Genomic DNA, 19,740 nt, shown 5'->3' on the forward strand with positions numbered 1-19,740 from the left:
GGATAGACATATCTCTTCAGTGGGTTGCACTGTTATTTCATGTGTTTTTGGATTGTTCTGCTGAGGAAACGCTGCAAAAATATCTTTCCAAGAAATTTCAGTAGACAAAAACTCAGCCATGAGAATGTTCCATATGTTTAATTCCAAAATAACTGATGACAAAACTGAAAATATTTACAGCACATATCGCGTAAACACTTATGGTTTCTGTACAAAGAAATATACACATGCAAAACGTATAAAATAATCCAAATAAAACAAGTCTAAAATGATAATACATACATTAAAATACAATGAGATCAGAACTAAAATTAGACATTCAATGAAACACTTTAAAAAAAATGTATCCAGTCCAAGTTCCCACGCTGTAAAGGCATCTGTACAACTTTACAATGACAAATAAATTAGGGGGACATTATATGGGTCTATACAGATGAATCAACAATGTTCCTTCCTACTGGGAAAGAGTCACTGCCCACCACTCAAACATTTCAATACGCTTCAAAATCTCAAAGATAACAGTTGACTGACGTATGACGCGAGGATCACTGGAAATGAGAACAGGCCAATGGTTACAAACTGCATACCAACATCATTCCAGTGACAATTTAAATCGTTGAGAGCTTCTTACGACTAACCTGTCGACAAAAACTATCCGAGGCCTTAAAACTAAAATGACTTACATTTGCGTTAAACCTATCTATATGACGAGATAAATATCATAATTTAAAGGCTTCACATTTTTGTCCATGATATCTTGCTATGCGAAATTATTTCCATGTCAAGGACTGCCTAGTCTAAATGGGAGGTGCGTTTCAGAAAAATGCGCAGAAAAGCAAAATATAAAATCTGTGAAACATCAATAACATGGACACATAGGAAAAAAAAAAAATGAAGAAAAACAGTTGTAAAGCTATGTAAACAACCAGTCACAGCTACGTAGCGTATAACGTAAAGGAGTCAAATGTGTGTAGGGGACCGAAAAGAAAAAAAAAAACTAATTCTCATAAAGCAAAGAGAGCTTTGGCATACCAATATGTATATCAACAGAAAAGTGACTAGCGTAAGTGCCATGTAGACAACAACCCTGTATGATAACAGGGCTTTAATACTTACTGAAAAAGACCGGATTAAATAAACAACAGCAGAACTGCAGTACCAAGTACGTGCTATTCTACGTTTTTATTAAAGGTTTAACAGATGTCTTCATTAACAGTTGCATAAACCATCGAAGCTGCAACATTGCACGTGTTAAGAACCGGAAACAACGTGAGTGCATTTACAGTATTCAGTCATTCTTCAATGCTGTCCTGTCTGAAGCCGTTCAGCTCAGACATCTGGCCGCCCTATGGCTATGTATCTCCACCCTTGTGACATTGCATTTAAAAAGAAGGAAAGAAACAGGGCAGACACATAGTATTAGAATAAGGCGTATACATCTGTAGATTGCACAACACAATTTGTTCTAGTCATAGTAAATAAAAATAAAAAAAGAGGTTGAACTTGCAGCCTGTAAAAATTCCGCAGCTAAATGTGGTGCAATCATCATCATCATCATCATTGAAATAAGCAACTAATTACACTAGGAGACCAAAACAAGTTTCCACTTAAAATGCTTCGTTTGCTCACGATTTGTGTGTTGCGTTCATTCACACTGATTTTTATTGAAAGATGTACCTGAAAACATGTCATATAAGTATTATGCGCTGTTCATTTTTCTCTAAAGGTTCGTTAAGAAATCGAGTCGAACACTGTAAAAGCACAAAAACAGCCGCTTGCTCTCTGGCTCAGGCAAAACAGAAAGAGAAAAAGTTGTTCTCCTCGCTAAATTGCATTTGCATCGCTTTCTTCAAAAACCACGCTTGTGCAGGTACTACACAAAATATTAGTCCACTTAAGAGGATTTGTTGATCATTCAGCAAATCGAAGAAATATTATATATATATTTTTATATTTATATTCCATTGTTTTAATCTCTGCTTACAAGTCTTAATTAAATTGGAAACAAGGCAGCAGCATACTGGGAGAGGACTATCAATCTTTAATATCGTCTGCTGACGAAGGCTCTGATATGGTTGTCAGCACACATTTTGATAGGCTCAGGACTGAAGTCTTCTTAATTGGCATCGGAAAGAGGATGAGATCACGATTCTCGGTCAGATCCTGGGCTGTAGCCTGCTTTGCAGGAAGGCCCTTACGCCTCCGAGAGGCCGCAGGTCGTTCTGGTGTTTGCGCCGATCGATGAAGGAAATGAGTCTAGAGGTATCGATGCATTCGGCCGAGCGACGGCCACCTCCGGGCCTCAGCCAGGGTTCCTGCAGGCAGGCGGCAGCCGGGGGCCGCTTGGAAGGTTCGGTCCTGAGAAGCAGGCACACGAAATCCCGTGCCGCCTGGCTCACGCCCTGGAAGTAGTCGTCTGGGAAGCTGAAGTCTAGGCGGCAGATGTTGAGGCACGTCTCCTCCACGCTCTCGTCCAAAAACGGAGACGCGCCGCTCAGCATCACGTATGTCACCACCCCCAGACTCCACAGGTCAGAGGAGAGAGAGACGGGGTCCCCGAGAACCAGCTCAGGGGCCGCGAACTCTGGGCTACCCAGCAGAGGGTGAACATAGGGAGTCGAGTTCAGCTGCACCGCGTCGCCGAAATCCGTCAGCTTCACCATCGGCTGGGAGGGGCTCTGCTCCACCACAAGGTTTTCAGGCTGATCAGAAAGTGGGACATTTGAAATTAATATTATAATATTAATATTATATTATATTTAAATTAGCATGCAAATTAAAAAAAAAAACTAAAAATATAAATAACTAATTAGTAAATACATAAAATAAATTATTTAAGACAAGTTTAGCATATTTAATAGTGTTAATTCAAAGTGATTAACAAAATAGTAATCATAAAAAGGTTCTTAAGAAATGAAGACCACAATAACAGTAAAGAAAGAATAAAATTCAGTAATACATTCAAATGAATGTTTTAATACTTATAATATTAATACTATATAAATATAAAATTGATGTTGTTCTTTCTGTTAACTAAGGATCTTGAAAAAAAGGTATCACTGTTTCCACAAAAATATGAAGCACAATTGTTTTCATCATCATCAATAATAATAAATGTTTCTTGAGCAGCAAATCATCATATTAGAATGATTTCTGAAGGATCATGTGACACTGAAGACTGGAGTAATGATGCTGAAAATTCAGATTTGACATCACAGGAATAAATTACTTTTTAAAATATACTCAAATATAAAACAGTTATTTTAAATTGTAATATTATTTCACAATATTACAGTATTTTTGATCAGATAAATGCCTTGGTGCACATGAAATACATCTTTCAAAAGATAAAAAAAATATATTACTGACCCCAAACTTTTGAATGGTAGTCTGTCTATTTATCTATACAAACAATGGAAAAAAAAAAGTAACACTGACCTTTAAATCCAGATGAACTATTCTGCAGTTGTGCAGGTACTGCAAAGCTTCTAAAATGTCCCGGAGGTAAAAGGCCACTTTCTCCTCAGTGAGGTTCCCCCAGCTCACAATGTAGTCCAGAAGACGGCCCTGATCAGACCTGTGCAATCACACAATACTGATGCTCAGGAACTTATCTGAGTGTGAAATAGTCCATTCTGATATTAAAGTGTGTGTGCTCTCACATCTCAAGGACCAATGCATAGCTGCTGGAGGTCTCAAAGGTGTCCAGTAGCCTGACTAGGTGAGGGTGCTGGAGTCTCTGTAGGACGCTGAATTCATGGGTGACCTGGTCTCGCTTCATGAGTTTCTTATTCACGAACTTGACCGCCACGGTCCGCTTTGACCCCCTCTGGTCGCAGCGTTTTACTACAGAGAACCTTCCCCTGAGAGAAAGACACACATTATCAAAATTATGATGTTGCCACGGTCGATTCTCCATAAACTATATTTGCATGTTTCTGACAAAAACAAAACAGTACTCTACCCTTAATTTGTGACAAACTTGCAGTTAATATGAGGCCAAGTTGTGTTGATGTTCTTTAAAAGTGTGTTTCTAATGGATTCCCTTGCAATGTTTTTATAAATCAATCCATTTGATATCAAAATGATGTGGTAAATATAAATTCCCATGTGTCTCACCTGCCCAGCTCTGCTACCTCAGTGTAGAAGGACTCAAAGTTGTCTTTCCACATGACCCGGATTCCATCGCTGGTAGTTCCTGTGAAAGACAGTCAAGTTAAGTTAAAAACCTTGCTTAGCTAAATCTTAGAAACACTAGGCAGAGACTTTGCAAGGCCAGTTTGAACAGGAACATATTCTTACCCAACACTCTGAGACTGGCTGATGACGTCACACTGCCTATGTCATTCGTTGCAATGCAGGTGTACATGCCATCATCCTCTGAGGTCACACCTACGATACGCAGCGTGGCCTCGCCAGTCTCACTGTGATGAAAAAAGGTAATGATGATACGAACAAAAAAAACATTAGATTAGCAAAAACTGAGTTTAAACAATGCAATAAAATAAAATCAGTATTTTGTTTTTGCCTTCAGGAGAAATATCTAATATCTTTATTTTTCTAAGGAGGCCCCTAAAGGGACATGGTGATGGAAGAAAAATATGAGATGGGAGGAAAAATTATAGGTCAATGCTTTTGTCTTCTCTTACAAATATTTTTGCGTTCCCCCAAGAAACTTTGCTCATGTTCACAAAACTTCTGAGTTCTTTGTGAATGAATGCAAAGTTTCTCGGGTGAATGCAAAACTTTTGCGAGAGAACACAAAAGCATTGACCTATAATTTTTCCTCCCATCTCATATTTTTTCCATCACCATGTTCCCTTTAGGGGCTCTATTAGCAATTTTTCCCCCCTTTTTAAATATAAATCTAACAAGTGATAGCTAAATTAAAGTGAGATATAAAAACAAAGCAATATATAAATTTATATTCGCAAAATAATAACATGATATATGCATATCTCCAATGTTGCAGGACAAAATGAATTTTTTTTTAGCTGACATTATGTCTGTTTGTCCGTACCTGTAGACTATGCTGAAATGACCGTTGTTGGTGAGTGTTTTCTGATCGGGTCCCTTCCATGTGACTGTGGCTTTGGGGCGGCCACACACTTTACACCTCAGAGTGACACACTCCCCTTTATCACAGGTCACGTCACTCAGCGGGACGAGGATCTCCGGGGGTACTGGGAGAAAAGAAATCCATGTCAACCCCTTATTAAGAAGTTTATCACTTATTTATAATTGTTCGTTTCACTTATTAGACATTTTGAACTTACCATCATAGATATAATTGGGATTTAGAAGCTGCAAAATAGAGAACAAAGATTTGAGTAAACATCCTTCTGAAGGATTTCCAGAAAATGACATGACAAACATTTGTGTTTGTTTTCATTAGTTTTACCTTTACAGAGACCTTGTTGGTTAGTCCCTCTCTGGATTTCCTGTAACCATTTTCCAGCTTGGCCTCCTTTTTATTTTCCTTCTCTCTTTTCTCTGACTTCTTACGAATACGGAGGGATGTATGCCACGATGATGATGATTTCCTGCTGGAAAGCAAACCATAATGTTAAATGTCAAATGTCTAACTTATGAAAGGGGACTTATTATGCCCTTTCCAAAGACTTGATTTTGTTTTTGGGCTCTACTACAATAGGTTTTCATGCTTGAATGTTCAAAAACACCTTATTTTTCACATATTTGACATTGTTGCAGCTCCTCTCTTCTCAGTCTGTCAGTAACGTTTAGTTCCTGTCTCTATGAAGCTCCGCACGCCCCTTACCATAACTGCGTGTTTCAACACACCACTAACTAACTCAACCAGGCCCCGCCCCTTTATTTTGCATATGCCTTGAGTGGGAATTGTTTAAATGAGGAATATTGTGACGTGTTCATTCCCAAAAGAAACTCAAGACTACAACTGAGGCGTTTCAGAAATGCGCACTGATATAGAGAATAAATCCCGGAGGGACTTTGTGCTTTGTAACTTTGCAGACCTTTTTCATGCTCAAACTAAATGGTTAGAGGCGAGCTCTTACTTAATGGTCCCCTCTGGTGCGTCAGGGATAATGGCGGAGGTGTGGCCCAGCACGTATCCGGGGATCCAGCCCTCGGCAGCTGGGCATTGGTCTGTAGCGGCGCGGAACACCAAGAACATGTTCTGCTGATTGGAGGCCAGGATCTGCACCACCTCCCCTTGACCTACATTTATCTCATCCTCTTTCAGAGCCACATAGTCCTGAGTCACCAACATGGTGGAGATATTACTGCTGCTGCTGCTTTCACTCTGTGGACACACACACACACACACAAGGGTCTTAGTACCAGAGACACTTTATACCTTTAATACAAATGCCTGTACTGTACACCACCATGGCAATGACAATATTTCCACATTTACCTATTAACCCTCATGTTCCATGTAAATGTATAAAAAAATATTTAGAAAAAGGCCTTATATTTTTCCTTCAAATTCTTGTAATATGTTCCACTGACCTACCCAAAAGCCAGTATAGGTAGGTACTACTGAAACTGCATCCTTATGTTTTATAATTATCATTTTTTTAAAAAGGTGATTATTTCTGGTAACAACGTTATTTATGGTCAATTCTGACATTGCAACAACACTGTAGAAAAATAAAATACAATTCATTTTAAGTACACTAACTGAAAATTATGTGGAAATTCTTATTTTCATACTTTTTTAATGTGTTATAAATGTTTTTGGGTCTCTTCCCTAGATGTAATGCCATATTTGTTATGGAGGACATTTGAGGCATTTTATCAAGTTTAAATTTTATTTATAATGAGTTTTCATAAGATTACGTCTTAATTTCCGCCTGATGCGTCAACGTTAATTTTATTTATTTTTTTGATCTAGCAAAAGTCTTGAGGTCTCTCTGATCCCATCCAGAACATGAGGTAAATTCAGAACAAATGTATGTTTTTGGTGTTTGATAATGACAAAACATTGCATAATAACACCCATGCTCAATAATATTTACAACTTTTGATTGACATGTAACCTTGCAAGTGCACTGCATCAAAAACATGCATTATTAAACTTGAACAGTCAAAGAAAAGGTAAGAAACAGAAAAGAAATTGAGATAAGAACTCATGTTAGTTACAGTAGCCTGTTAAAAAGATCTAAAACTCTTATCTAAGTCACATGATAAGCAGAATCAAAACATCCACAGATGTTTCAGGCATTAGTTTCGTAATAAAGATTAACATTATTAAGGTGCGGTCACATTAGCAACATTTTGGCGAAATTTTGTGGGAAAAAAAGAACCATTGTCAATAATGTAGTGATGTATGAAGCACAGCTCACACAGAAGTCACTTTCAAACCAAGCAGTTTTCTGTTGGTCAGTGTGATTAGCTTAAACCCGCTGCGAAATCTGCATGGGAAATCTTTTGCCCTGACTCAAAATTCCCCAATCGTGGTGATTCCTATCGAAATTACTGGATTTCGCGTAACAACAGAAAACGTGACTGCACCTTTAGCCCTTAAGAATAGCTGATTCTCAGAAGGAAAAACATCTTGTAAAGACCCCACAAAGAAAGTCGATTAAGGGTAATATCTTAATTTTTAAGGATAAACCTAGTTCTTGTTTTACAACTCCATAAACAGTTAGTATCTGGCCAGAAGCAGAACTGTTAGATTTCTGAGATGCAGAGAAAAGGTTCTGTTGGAAGTCCACAGAGTAGAAACCAGGTTAAGAGAGGCAGAAATCAGACAGAATCCAGGTGGGTTAGAGAATCATTCATGAGGGAAGACAGGAGCAGAGTTGAGCTGAAGCGCTGCGGTCGACCGGGGCAGGAGTGTGTCTCTTACCCCGTTGCTCTGAGTGGACTGGACAGATTGCTCACTGGCAGAAGAGCAGGTACTCATGCGGTCTGCGTCCTTACTGTGGGTGGAATGCCGGTGACTTTGGTTCTGATTTTGCCGTCCTAGGGTGTCGCACGCTTCCCCGGGGAAGGTGAAGGAACCGGGCCTGCTGGCGGGAGAGGCAGGAACAGAGCTCCAGAACGAGTTGGAGCTGCTGCCCGTCTTTGGCCCAGGACTGCAGGGTGGGATGGAGTCTTTGAAAGCCGGTGTGGCTAACGGGGAAGCCATCGGCGAGATCGTTCCAGGTCTGGGTTTGACCAGAGCTAGAGGGGCCACGGTGGCTCGGGGGATCTGGGCCGGAGAGGCTCCATCCCTGCTTTCTTTGGAAGCACTTTCCGTAGGGTCCGTCTGTTTGGGGTGAGGGCTCGCAGGAACCTTCACCTTTGGATCGGGCTCTGTGGTGCAAGAGGGTGAGGGACCCCTGGAGTGAGGTCTCGGGGACATACCTGATATTTTGTCGGGGCCGTCAGGCTCGTGGGCTCCGGGCCCCAGGGCGGGAGAGTGATGACGGAGCGGCTGAGGCAAGCGTGAGGGCTGGGGGATACGGGAGGGACGGGAGCGGGAACCCGACCCAGCCGGGGCACCTCCGCCTCCTCCGGGGGCCATGACCTGACCCCCGCTACCTCCAGCCTGTACACTGCTGCCTGAGACACCAGGTCCCTCGACATGGTTCCTCTGGTAGTCTATGGGTGATGTAAGCGCTACAGGAGGAAAGACATCTAGTGAGGAGAGAAATTTCAATGAATGATTTGAACATGAGAAAAACAACTCAGATTATCCAGATTTTAGGAGGGTGCAACAGACAAGAAAAGGTTTGCAAAGCAAATCAAGGTGCTGTATGAGATTTTAGTAAAACTTTATCATGAAGATCAGTTTGTTAGCATTAGTTACTGCTTTAGACATCATGACCTTAATGTCCGCGGACCCTGCTGATAACGAAAATTACGTCATGCGGACGGTAACGGAGGCCCGAAGTATACATTGGGCTTAAGATAGGTATGAAATTGGGAGACAGGCTACTATATGAAGCCTAAATTGCGTGCAACAGGGATCTCGCGTTTTATTTTCGCTTTCGAATTCGCGATCGCACATAGGCCGTGTACAGGGAGCGGTGGTACCGAGCGCACATTCTAAAAGAAAAGACATTTACCAGACTCTTAGGCTCTGTTGCGCAATGAATCCTCCGCCATGGACTTGTCAGTCGCCCTAATCTCGTCAAGTGATCAGTGAACTGTGATTCCTGCTGCACTGTGTGTGACTCTGCAGCTCGTGCTGGATGAGCAGAGCAGATGTTTATAATAGTTTACAACTGAAGTGACCGTTATCCGACTGAATTAAGTGTTTTTTATTTCTATAAAAAAAGCAAACAGTGGAGGCAGTGCCGCGGTGGGCACCGCAATGTAAGGTAAACGTAGCAGTGGCATATTTTTTATATTAATTTCACCCTCACGCTCCATCATGGCGATATCGCTAGACAGCTTTTCACTCGACGGGAAATCTTGTCACATTTTAATATCGCAAGATCTTGCGGCACGAGATCTCGTCACACCCCTACTATTTATTATTATTGTAGGTTAATGTTAATGTCTACATATACTAATACATTTTTAACGTTTCAAGTTCTTTAAATGAACATTAATGTAATATGAATGAAAAATAATTAACAATGAACAATAGTATTTTAATAAATTAACTAAATTTAATGTTTGAAAATTAAGCAATTAAGACATGATTACTAGTATTGTAATTTTAAAGTTGTTCTGTTAAAGGATTACTTTTTAAATGCTTGATTTTTTATTTTAATTTTAAAGTGAAAGTATTACAATAGTAATATATTTCTTATTTTGTTTAAGTTTTTATTTAATAATAATAATAATAATAATAATAAATATATATTATTATAGGCATATTGATATATAATAATATGAATTTATGATTCATAATAATAATCACATTTTAAAATAGCAAATCACAATTATATTAATCAGAAAAATCACAATTAGATGTGTTTCCTCAAATCGCTCAGCCTATAAAAATAACAGGGGCGATGGATCTTTTTCTTCGATCATTTGTTTTGTTTGGATTAAATGTTAAACATCATTTATGACTTGACCTAAAGACCTAAAAACTTTTTATACTCATTCTTAAGTATTGCAGGTTTCTGTACCATTGAGGAAATTGCGTTGGCTCTCCAGGATTTGGCTGATCTGCAGCATCCAGACTTGTCGCACTCCAGGATGGCTTGAGTGCAGAATAAAGGCCTCTTTACTGCCATTAGACGTTCTGGAGGTCAGTGCGAATTTACATGGGTCTCCGTCCACACTATCCTCCAGCCCCAGACAGCTCACCTACACACATACAAACATTATGTTTTTAGTTTTTCTAAACAGTTTCTTACTTAATCAACAAATCTGTCATGACAAAATTAGATACCAAGAAACAGACAGATGAGGACGCATGTACCTTGATGCTGTATTTATACAGGTAGCCAGGCATTGAGAAGCCCCTCTTTTTATCTAAAGGTTCACTGAAGATGACAATCTGCTCAAAGAGGAAGACTCTTCTCTCCTTCATCCTGTTCAGCAGGCCTCCCTCCGGTTCAGCCACCATGAAGGTGTCCTGCAGGAGGAGACGCCCCTGAGCAATGATCTTTCCCTGTGAAAGACAGATCGGATGAGTTTAATCCATGAATTCAAATGTAAAACACTTCTTGATAATAATATCTACTGATATAAACAAGTTCTTACATCAAATCCCTGGAGTCGACCAACATTCATCATGTCGTTGCATCTTTTTGGTACAATGCACATGACCTCAACCGCTTTCTACAATACAAGAACATCGTCAGAATAGAATAGAATAGAATAAAACAAAATAATATTTAAATATAAAATAAAATACCTCTAATTCCATTGAATCAATTCCAATTTTTTTGGAAAATTTGAGGAAATCCTGTAAACAAAGAAACCGATAGCATCAGAATCATGATTAGACTAACAAATGTCCATAGGTCTAAAGATGCAGTGGACCAGATGGACAAACCTTAAGCAGCAGCTGGTACTTCATGATTCTCTGAACAGGTTTAATGAGCAGATCAGTGATCTGAAGCCTGTGACCCAGACGCTGCTTCAGGTCCTGCAAGAGAGGTTATTCAGTTTGACAATAAAAGTGTTTCAAGATGTTCTGTGTGATTTATATTTGGTGGTATACTAATATTAATTCAGAATGTATGTCATAAGGACATGCAAGCTTTATTAAGGGCAGAAATTATGATTAAATCCAGATTTAAGTTACGCACCTCAAAATAGGTGTCGATATACTCTGAGACAATGTGCTCAGATTTAGGTTTGTTCTGGCAGTAAACAATGTACATGTGCAGCCGCCGCTCCTGAAAAGCATGAAGAGTGCACAATATTAAATTACAGTAAAGGAACAAGTTCGATTGATTGCTTAAAGAGACTTAAAAAATGGCATACATGTTTGAGGAAGAGAGGGCCCAGTCGGTCAGGGTCCTCAAGGCACTTCTCAAGCTCTCCCAGGAAGAAACTGAAATATTAAGGATTGTAGTTAGTTTCATCTCTCTTCAAAATCGTTGAAATTAATTGCCACAAAATTGCTTACATTATCAGACAATGTTGTAAATGTTGGTTTATTGGTTTTCTTTTTGTCTATCATTAAAAAGGACCTTTTAAAAGGTCTTGATTTTGTTTTTGGGCTTTTCCCAAACTGAAGAGGTTTTCATGCTTGAATGTTATAAAAAAACAAACAAACAAAAAAAAACCTTATTTTTCACATATTTGACATTGTTGCAGCACCTCTCTTCCCAGTCCGTCAGTAAAGCTCTGTTTAGTTCCTGTCTCTATGAACCCCCTCCTTCTGAAAAGCACGGTGTGCATTGATTGGTTGGACCAGTGTGTTGTGATTGGTCAACCGCTTCGAGCGTGTTTGGGAAATGTCACGCCCCTTACCATAACTCAACCAGACCTTGCCCTGTTTTACTGCGTATGCCTTGAGCAGGAATTATTTAAATGAGGAATACTGTGACGTGCTCATTCCCGGAAGAAACTCAAGACTACAATGGAGGAGTTTCGGGGAGTTCAGAAACAGTGACACTGATATAGAGAAAAACTCCTTTTGAGTGACATTGTGCTTTGTAACTTTGCAGACCTTTTTCATGCTCAAACAGCAACATTACACACTAAAGAAAGGTGAAAATGTAAAAAAAAAAAAAAAACGCATAATAGGTTGTCTTTACTACAATTTGTAAAAGCAATACATCACATACTCTTTGTGCCAGTCATATATCTGCTGAATGTTTCCAAAAACGATCTTGTCTTTTCCTTTCATATCATCTGGAACTCCATCTTCCCTCATCCTGGTCATGTAGCCCTGCCGGACACACAACGCAGCGTCACATCAAATTTTGGATATGCTTCAGATCTAGTCACGTGATCACATATCTATATCTCAGCATCCAGTGAATAGTATGCACTTACCTCCACGATTAAACTGAGATCTCTAACATAGTCCCTCTCCGTCTCGATCAGTTCCAGCAGGATGTAACTAAAAGGAGAAAAGAGATGCATGTTACAGACACTGACAATGAATGAGGACAGTAACAGAGAGGAGGAGGAGAGCATGATGACGTACTGCCGTCTCTTGAGGAAGCCGGTCTTGCGTTCCTCTATCTCATCGATCGGAGAGGAGGAGGAGAGGAGGGAGTTATCAGATGGGTTGAAAGAGGGGCTGCTGCTGTCCCCTTGTTCCACAGACAAAGAGCTGGGCCTGTCCTCCAGAGCCTGTGTGGACATGAGACCGTCAAAGTCAGACCAGACAAGTATGATGGGTAAACTACTTTAAATATTGTTTTTTTTAGTAAAATTCTTGGTTAAAAATAAGTTTAATATTTAACAATAATAGTAATAACAACACTGTGGTATTATATTATATTTAGGGCTGTCGATTTAACGTGTAAATTTAATTAATTACGGTAAAAAAAATAACGTGTTAAAATTATTAAACGCACTTGACATTTCATACAGTTGATTGATGACAAATTTGATGCAGGGAAACAACTCAAACAAAATAATAATGATGAAAACAGAGTTCAATTCTGTTGTAAAGCAGCTCTAAAAAGAAAATAGTGTCTACAGAATGCAGTTAACGTCCCTAAAATTAAAGATATGTCGGCAAAAATGCCCGTTTGAGTTTGTCTCATATTCACATCATATGATATAGTGAAGCTATATCACACAAGTGCTATTTTTGTCATGAAGTGCAAATGCGATACTGATTTTATACAACAGTTTATAAATAAGAAGCTAATATTGTGTCATTTTAGACACAATATTGTCTGTTTTTGCTCAACTTTGCCAACAAAAATATAAAGACCAAGCAGAACTGTTCATCTCTGTCTCACAGCAACACACAGCGGCGTTTCATTTCTGAATCCATGTTTTGAACGAATCGAGTGAAAAAATGATTCAATGGACCATTTGTAAAGAGAACCATTTACTTCACTTCTGAATAAATTGGGGGGTCATTTCACAGCTAAAATTGATGTGCGATTAATTAGATTAATTGCCACATCATGTGATTAGATTAAAAAAAATTTAATTCGTTTGACAGCACTTTATTATATTATATTATATTATATTATATTATATTATATTATATTATACATCTGTGCACTTCTTACCATCTTGCTTTTGACCAGCTCCTCAATGGCACTAACTAGCTCTGCAGCGCTGGGGGTTTCTGAACTGGAGGGTCGGACGGAGAGACGGGAAGAAGTCTGCAGAGATAAAGAGAGTGAAAGAGGGGAAAAAGCCAGACTGAATGACACCAAGGAAATACGAGCCATATGAAGCTAAACTGTAATAAGGATTCATTCAGGCATGGATTTAGGCTCTAGTTTATTGTCTTTGCCCTCAAAGACATTTATGCAATTTTTATTTCATTATAGCAGTTAAAATAGCTTCACTGCATTATGTTGAATGCATCTGTAACTAATGGTAATAACATTATTATTATGTGTCTGGCATCACACCATTGTGAACATACAAAATCTGCACTCTCAAACTGTCTCTAGTGCAGTTTATCAGTTTTGAAAAGAGACATTTTGATTTCAGCCAAAACCAATTATTCATAAAAAAGGCCCCATATAATCAAAATGGCTTTTATTCCATGTGATGTGTGATAGCTCTATATGCATTGATAAAAATACACTTTTAGAAGATATACACAGTCCTTTATCTTGCAGCCAAACAGACCAAAATAGGAAATGTGTCAACAGAGGAAAGAAACCTGCTGCATTTCATGGGGTCTTAAATTTATATGAAGTTAAAAGAACAGACTTCAGGTTGACAATAGCTTGATGCTCGACACCTGAGACTGGCGGAGGGTTTCTTTACTTTAGCTTCAAAAACTGGCAATCAAAAACATTCATCAAATAGAAATAAAGGGAAATCCAGCAGAAAGTCTCACCCTTGCTGTGCCTTCCAGACTTTCCAATTTGTGTCTGGGTGTGGCCTCAGGTCTGCTTAGCTTTTACAGGCCAATCAGACAGCAGAGTGGATAATGAGAGGATAAGCACAGAGGGGAGGGGGGAGGGGTGTGAATGGGCGGAGTTTGGAGGGTTGGTTAGAGGAGTAAAGAGTGAGGGTGGTCTCTGAGATTCAGAGTCATTGTATAAGGCACATGACCCTCTTTCTACCTAATCACAGCTCCCTGGTGTTGACGTTCGGATACACCTGTACACGTCTTTGTGACACCGCATATGCCCTGTGATACTCTGAAGCTGCGTTTGAACCCAGTCCGATCAAAAACCAGCGCGTTAGGAGGACAATCAATTAAAGATGGGGCTAAATCATATGTATATAAAACAACAACGCAAAATAAGTAAAAAACTAGAAGAGAAAAAAATGAAAAAGGATGAGTAAGGGCATTTTGTGGTTCTAAGTTTAAATCAGACAGATTTAAACAACAGAAAGAGGAAGTCTTGTCTAGATGAAAGTGGAATAACGGAATCAAACCAAAATGAGGAATCTGCTTCTAAAAGAGCACTACTTCAAAGTGGAAGTTCTCAGGAAGTGGTCGGCTTCTAAATCTCTACCAAAAAAAAAAAAGAAAAAGAAAAAAGACAGCAAATAAAAGTAGAAAGAAAGGGGGTCTTGGGTCTTTTGATAAGCCAGGGGTTATGGGAAAAGAAAGCAATGAGAAATGATGTGAAAGGAGGGAGGCCAGAAAGGGAGGAGTCAGATGGAGAGATATGGGAACTGAGATAAAACAAAGACAGGACACAAATCAACGTAATGCTATGGCAAACAATACAGCCCAAACAAAACAAAAGAGAAAAACAAATTAGTGTCACAAGCTGTTCTTGAGCAGCGATGAGACCAGCTATAAGTCGATCATTTCATCCTATTGTGGCCGTTTTACAAGAGACTACATTCTATCAAAGGAAAAATCTGCCTCGCTATCTCTCTACGACCCCTTTTAAGGCTGGCATTAACTTGCATTTCAGATTCAGATTGTATGTAGACCAGTGGTTCTCAACCTTTCTGTCCAACACAAATTTAAGTAGCATCTTCAACATTTCTCTAAAATGGAGCATTTAAAAAGAAAATGCACAAGAGCAAGATTGTAATTATTCCACTGCAACCCCCTTCCACTAATTTAAGATAGTAGCAAATTAGGAGTGGTGACATTTTAACTAATTAACCACAATTCATTTTGTGATTCAGGTCTCAAGAACTGCATGTTCTTCAATTAAAAAAGGGAAAATAAAAAGAAATTTCAGATTACATCTTGATTTAGTTTTTTTTTTTTTAGCATTTTAATTTAGATGAGATCTATATTATTTTTATATAGTAATAATAAATTATTAATTTAAATCTTTTTTTAGGGAGTTTTCTATGAGCTTGTTTCCACCACTGAATAAAAAATTAAAAAAAAAAAGGTAATTGCGACTTTTTATCTCACAATTGACTTTTTTTCTTGCAATTGTGAGTTTACATCTCGCAATTCTGACTTTTTTCCTCATAATTGCATGAAATAAAGTATATAAAGTCAGAATTGTGTCATATAAACTCGCAACTGCGTGTTATAGTCAGAATTGCGAGATATAAAGTTGCAATTGCGAGTTATAAAGTTAGAATTGAGATATATAAACTCACAATTGCATATTATAAAGTCAGAATTGCTTGATATAGGTAATTGCGACTTTTTATATCTCGCAATTCTGACTTTATAATATGCAATTGTGAGTTTATATATCTCAATTCTAACTTTATAACTCGCAATTGCAACTTTATATCACGCAATTGTGCAAAAATAAAGTCAGAATTGTGAGATAAAAAGTCGCAATTATCCTTTATTTTTTTTATTCTGTAGCGGAAACAAGCTTCCATGGCTTTCACACCTGTAGATCGTTTGCTTTGTTCTGAAAGGGATTCAAATTGTTACAATGTTGCAATTTCTTCTTAGCTCGGTTCGCTTTCACAAGACAGCATTTCTAAATGGACCACAAGTTGTTAATACAAGTTACGTACGAGTAAACTCTCCTCTCATTGGTCAGAGCGCACTGTTTATGTTCCAGGATTCCATTTATACCGGTCATCCATCAGGATGGATGGACAGACAACAGCTCCACGGGCTTATTGTGGCTTTCTTTGTAGCTATTGTTATATTACCTCATCATTGTGAGCAGGAGTCTATGGAAGCTTGTTTCCACCATGACATAAAAAATAAAAAAAGGTAACTGCGACTTTTTAATCACGCAATTCTGACTTTATAACTCGCAATTGTGAATTTATATCTCGCAAATCTGAGGAAAAAAACCTCAGAATTGTGAGATAAAAAGTCGCAATTACCTTTTTTATTTTCTTATTTAGTGGCAGAAACAAGCTTCCATAGGAATCAAGGATTTACCTACATTTTAATGAGTTTTGGACAGTTCTAACCAAATTTCAATTAGGTATTTCACTTTGTCTTTGCTCTAGCTTAACTCACAATTCATTTTGAGAGGCAATATCAAAACAAACACAGCTGCTTCTCAAGCAACGTACATAATTACCCATCATACATTGTAATACAGCTTGGTCCATTGGGTCGGATTGCTTTCTCACCAAGGAGCGAACCACTCCAGAATTTGTTTTCAAGTGGGACGAGACCCCCTCTTTCAGGCGATCTGAGACTGATTTTTTTTGGTGCGGATCTAACACGATCATACATACCTAAACAAACCGAACTAAGGGAGAAAATGCAGTTCCAAAACAAATGCTCCAAACGAGCCAGATATGAAAACACCTCAAGCCATCCTGCAGCCCTTAGAAGTTTGCTGAAGCCCCATTTTAAGAACCACTGATCTAGACATTATTTATCCTTGCATTTAACACCATTCCAATGCATCGCGTGATTTGACAGAGATCAAAATTGCAAACGGATAGTTAAAAATGCTGTAATTTTTTGCATTTCCTTTAATTACAAACCCCTCAGTAATGATACTAGGGGTTAAAAGGGAAAAAAGGGGGGGAAGTGCACTCTTGGGGAAAGAAATGAGGAAAAACAAGAGTAATCCAATGAAATTATTTGATAAGTAATCAGGAATTGTTGATTAATCGTGAAGAAACACATTCCACCCTTATTAAATGTGTTAAGAATCCATCCAAGATCATCCAAATGGATAAGCCGCATGTTAATGCCAGGTGTCATGGGGCCAAGATGACAAGATTCTTTATGATCAAGTTTAATATGATCAGAAAAACAGTTTTACAGTGCTTGCATTGTAGTCACACTTGGCGAGTTAGAACTTGAAAAGTGAAAGTAAAGACTGCATATCCCAGGAGGAGATACAAGCGCAGAAGTTTCAACGGGTTTGAGGATCTCTAATGAGGTTTAAAGGTTGGCAGTGAAAAAATAAAAATAAAATAAAATAAAAATTGTCCAAACTAGTGACTTACTCACACCAACCCTCCTCCTCAGTCCCCCCGCTCTGCTCTATCACGTGCCGGCTCACCTTGTCATCCTGTGCGTCCGGCTGGAGGAGGCTGTGTTGTTGGATGGCCATGGGTGGAGGAAGAGGCACAGTATCAGCTCCTTCCTCTCCCTCTTCCTCTCCACAGCTCTGCATACCTGATGATGATGATTTGGAGAGGGTGCCGCTGCTCAGACCCTCGTTACGCACCCTCTGTGGAGTTTCAAGGACAAAACCATAAATAACCCTAATAACCGATAATAACCCTGGTGCACATGTAAATGTAGTCAGTCTATACACAGGAAAACAAAAACAGGAAGTGCACCAACCTCCTCCAGAGTCTCATCCTGTGGCGTGGCAGCGCTGTCGTCTGAGTCTTTCTGTGAGCCCGCGTCAGCGCTCTTTCTGACGTCGCGGCTCTTCTTGTGTTTGTGTGCCAGCTTCTTCACGTGGCCGTCGGCTTTACCACTGCTGAGTCTCCTCACAGGGCTGGTCAGCCATTTCCTTAATGTGTTGCCAGGGCGTTTGGGCCCAGGGGAACTCTGGGAGCCCATCACATGACCTGGTTGCAGGGTGGCAGAGGAGCCTGGTAAGATGGCATCGTTACTGCACACAGAGAGCGCGTCTGGAAAAACACACAAAAAAGATGCAGATTATTTTTATATGAAACAGGCTGGGGATGATTTTAGGGAAGTGTTTCAGAAATTTGCCCACCTTTGTGGTTAAAAATGCCCTCCATCTCCATGCTGCTGCGGGAGTGGGCGATACAGAGCATGGCACAAGGCACCAGGCCCTCCAGGGCAGGGGAACGATCCGTTGTCCTCACCAAGCACCAGTCCGGCTTATCGTGGAGCCTCTCTAGTACCTCCACCGTCTGTCCCCTCCGCACCGTCAGCTCATTACTGTTACCGGCCATGAAGTCATGGATCACCACTGTCAGCTCACAACCACCTGATAACTAAAGGAAAAAAGACACAAGCAAAGAGCCATGTTTTAGTGTTTAGTGTCTTTAGATGAAAATGCCCTTTTAATCTTGTCAGTATGTTGCCATATCATATTTATTCATTTTAGTCCATTTTACTATGCCTGAAGTGGCATATCATTTCAGTAAGAAATACTGAGTGAGGTGCAAAATGATAAAAAAAAATTAATTACTGTTTAGAAATTACTCGGTTGTGAATTAATGATTAAATAGTGCATTGTTATAGCATAACAGCATATTTACAGACTCTTACATAATATAATGCTCACGTGTGCATTTGCTTTGTGTATTGTCTGTGAAGATGTATTACATTTGTTTATTATTAATTATATTTATTATTATTAATTATCTTTTTTAAATACAACAAAAATACTTGTCAACAAAGATTCAGTTTTGTTATTAACTAAAACAAATGTTTTCAGTAATAGAAATAATAATAAAATTAAATATAAATGTTAGACGAAAAACTTAAATAAAAATTAGAACTGAAATACAATGAGTTTAGGTTGAAGTACTAAAACAGAAAAAAAATAAAGCTAAATATTAAAAAAAATAGTTAAAAATGACAAAAAAAATAACTAAAATAAACTAAAATGAAAACTGAAAATATAAAAATAAAAGGTAATTTAAAATATTAATAAATACTATAATAGATTAGAAATAATACTAAAATAACACTGCAAATTATTGACGAGATCAGATTGTTTTCATAGACAGGATGTGTATCCTCACCTTGTCGCTGTCCAGTGTGTTCTGTGAGGTCCTTGAGGCCAGTGAGATGGTGTCTGGCTGACTGCTGCCGTCACCCTGACTGTCCAGATCCTCTCCATCCCTGCACACATAACACACACAGGAAATTAACTCCTAGTCTAGGACTCCAAGTCTTAAAATTTA

At 38.8% G+C, this 19,740-nt stretch overlaps 1 protein-coding gene across 18 annotated transcripts in view; it reads right to left on the bottom strand.

Annotated features, from left to right (window-relative positions):
- Positions 1-123: 123 nt before the first annotated feature.
- trioa (trio Rho guanine nucleotide exchange factor a) overlaps positions 124-19,740 on the bottom strand; it is a 122,614-nt gene continuing 102,997 nt past the window's right edge. For 11 of the 18 annotated variants that reach the window (XM_051871875.1, XM_051871874.1, XM_051871867.1 and 8 more), the window contains 25 exons: positions 19,579-19,678; positions 18,579-18,822; positions 18,194-18,489; positions 17,907-18,077; positions 13,587-13,682; positions 12,539-12,687; positions 12,385-12,451; positions 12,174-12,277; positions 11,365-11,434; positions 11,187-11,276; positions 10,931-11,023; positions 10,790-10,840; positions 10,636-10,713; positions 10,352-10,543; positions 10,056-10,236; positions 7,835-8,607; positions 6,036-6,283; positions 5,402-5,546; positions 5,277-5,304; positions 5,021-5,183; positions 4,303-4,424; positions 4,120-4,198; positions 3,663-3,863; positions 3,439-3,577; positions 124-2,702 (listed from right to left, as the gene is read on the bottom strand). In XM_051871875.1, coding sequence (XP_051727835.1) covers positions 2,157-2,702; positions 3,439-3,577; positions 3,663-3,863; positions 4,120-4,198; positions 4,303-4,424; positions 5,021-5,183; positions 5,277-5,304; positions 5,402-5,546; positions 6,036-6,283; positions 7,835-8,607; positions 10,056-10,236; positions 10,352-10,543; positions 10,636-10,713; positions 10,790-10,840; positions 10,931-11,023; positions 11,187-11,276; positions 11,365-11,434; positions 12,174-12,277; positions 12,385-12,451; positions 12,539-12,687; positions 13,587-13,682; positions 17,907-18,077; positions 18,194-18,489; positions 18,579-18,822; positions 19,579-19,678 — 4,426 coding nt within the window. In that variant the 3' untranslated portion in view covers positions 124-2,156. The remainder of the gene's footprint in view (positions 2,703-3,438; positions 3,578-3,662; positions 3,864-4,119; positions 4,199-4,302; positions 4,425-5,020; positions 5,184-5,276; positions 5,305-5,401; positions 5,547-6,035; positions 6,284-7,834; positions 8,608-10,055; positions 10,237-10,351; positions 10,544-10,635; positions 10,714-10,789; positions 10,841-10,930; positions 11,024-11,186; positions 11,277-11,364; positions 11,435-12,173; positions 12,278-12,384; positions 12,452-12,538; positions 12,688-13,586; positions 13,683-17,906; positions 18,078-18,193; positions 18,490-18,578; positions 18,823-19,578; positions 19,679-19,740) is intronic. The other 7 variants (XM_051871869.1, XM_051871879.1, XM_051871883.1 and 4 more) reach the window with 3 other exon arrangements.

The sequence above is a fragment of the Ctenopharyngodon idella genome, chromosome 19 (genome assembly GCF_019924925.1).
Source record: "Ctenopharyngodon idella isolate HZGC_01 chromosome 19, HZGC01, whole genome shotgun sequence".
NCBI lineage: Eukaryota > Metazoa > Chordata > Actinopteri > Cypriniformes > Xenocyprididae > Ctenopharyngodon > Ctenopharyngodon idella.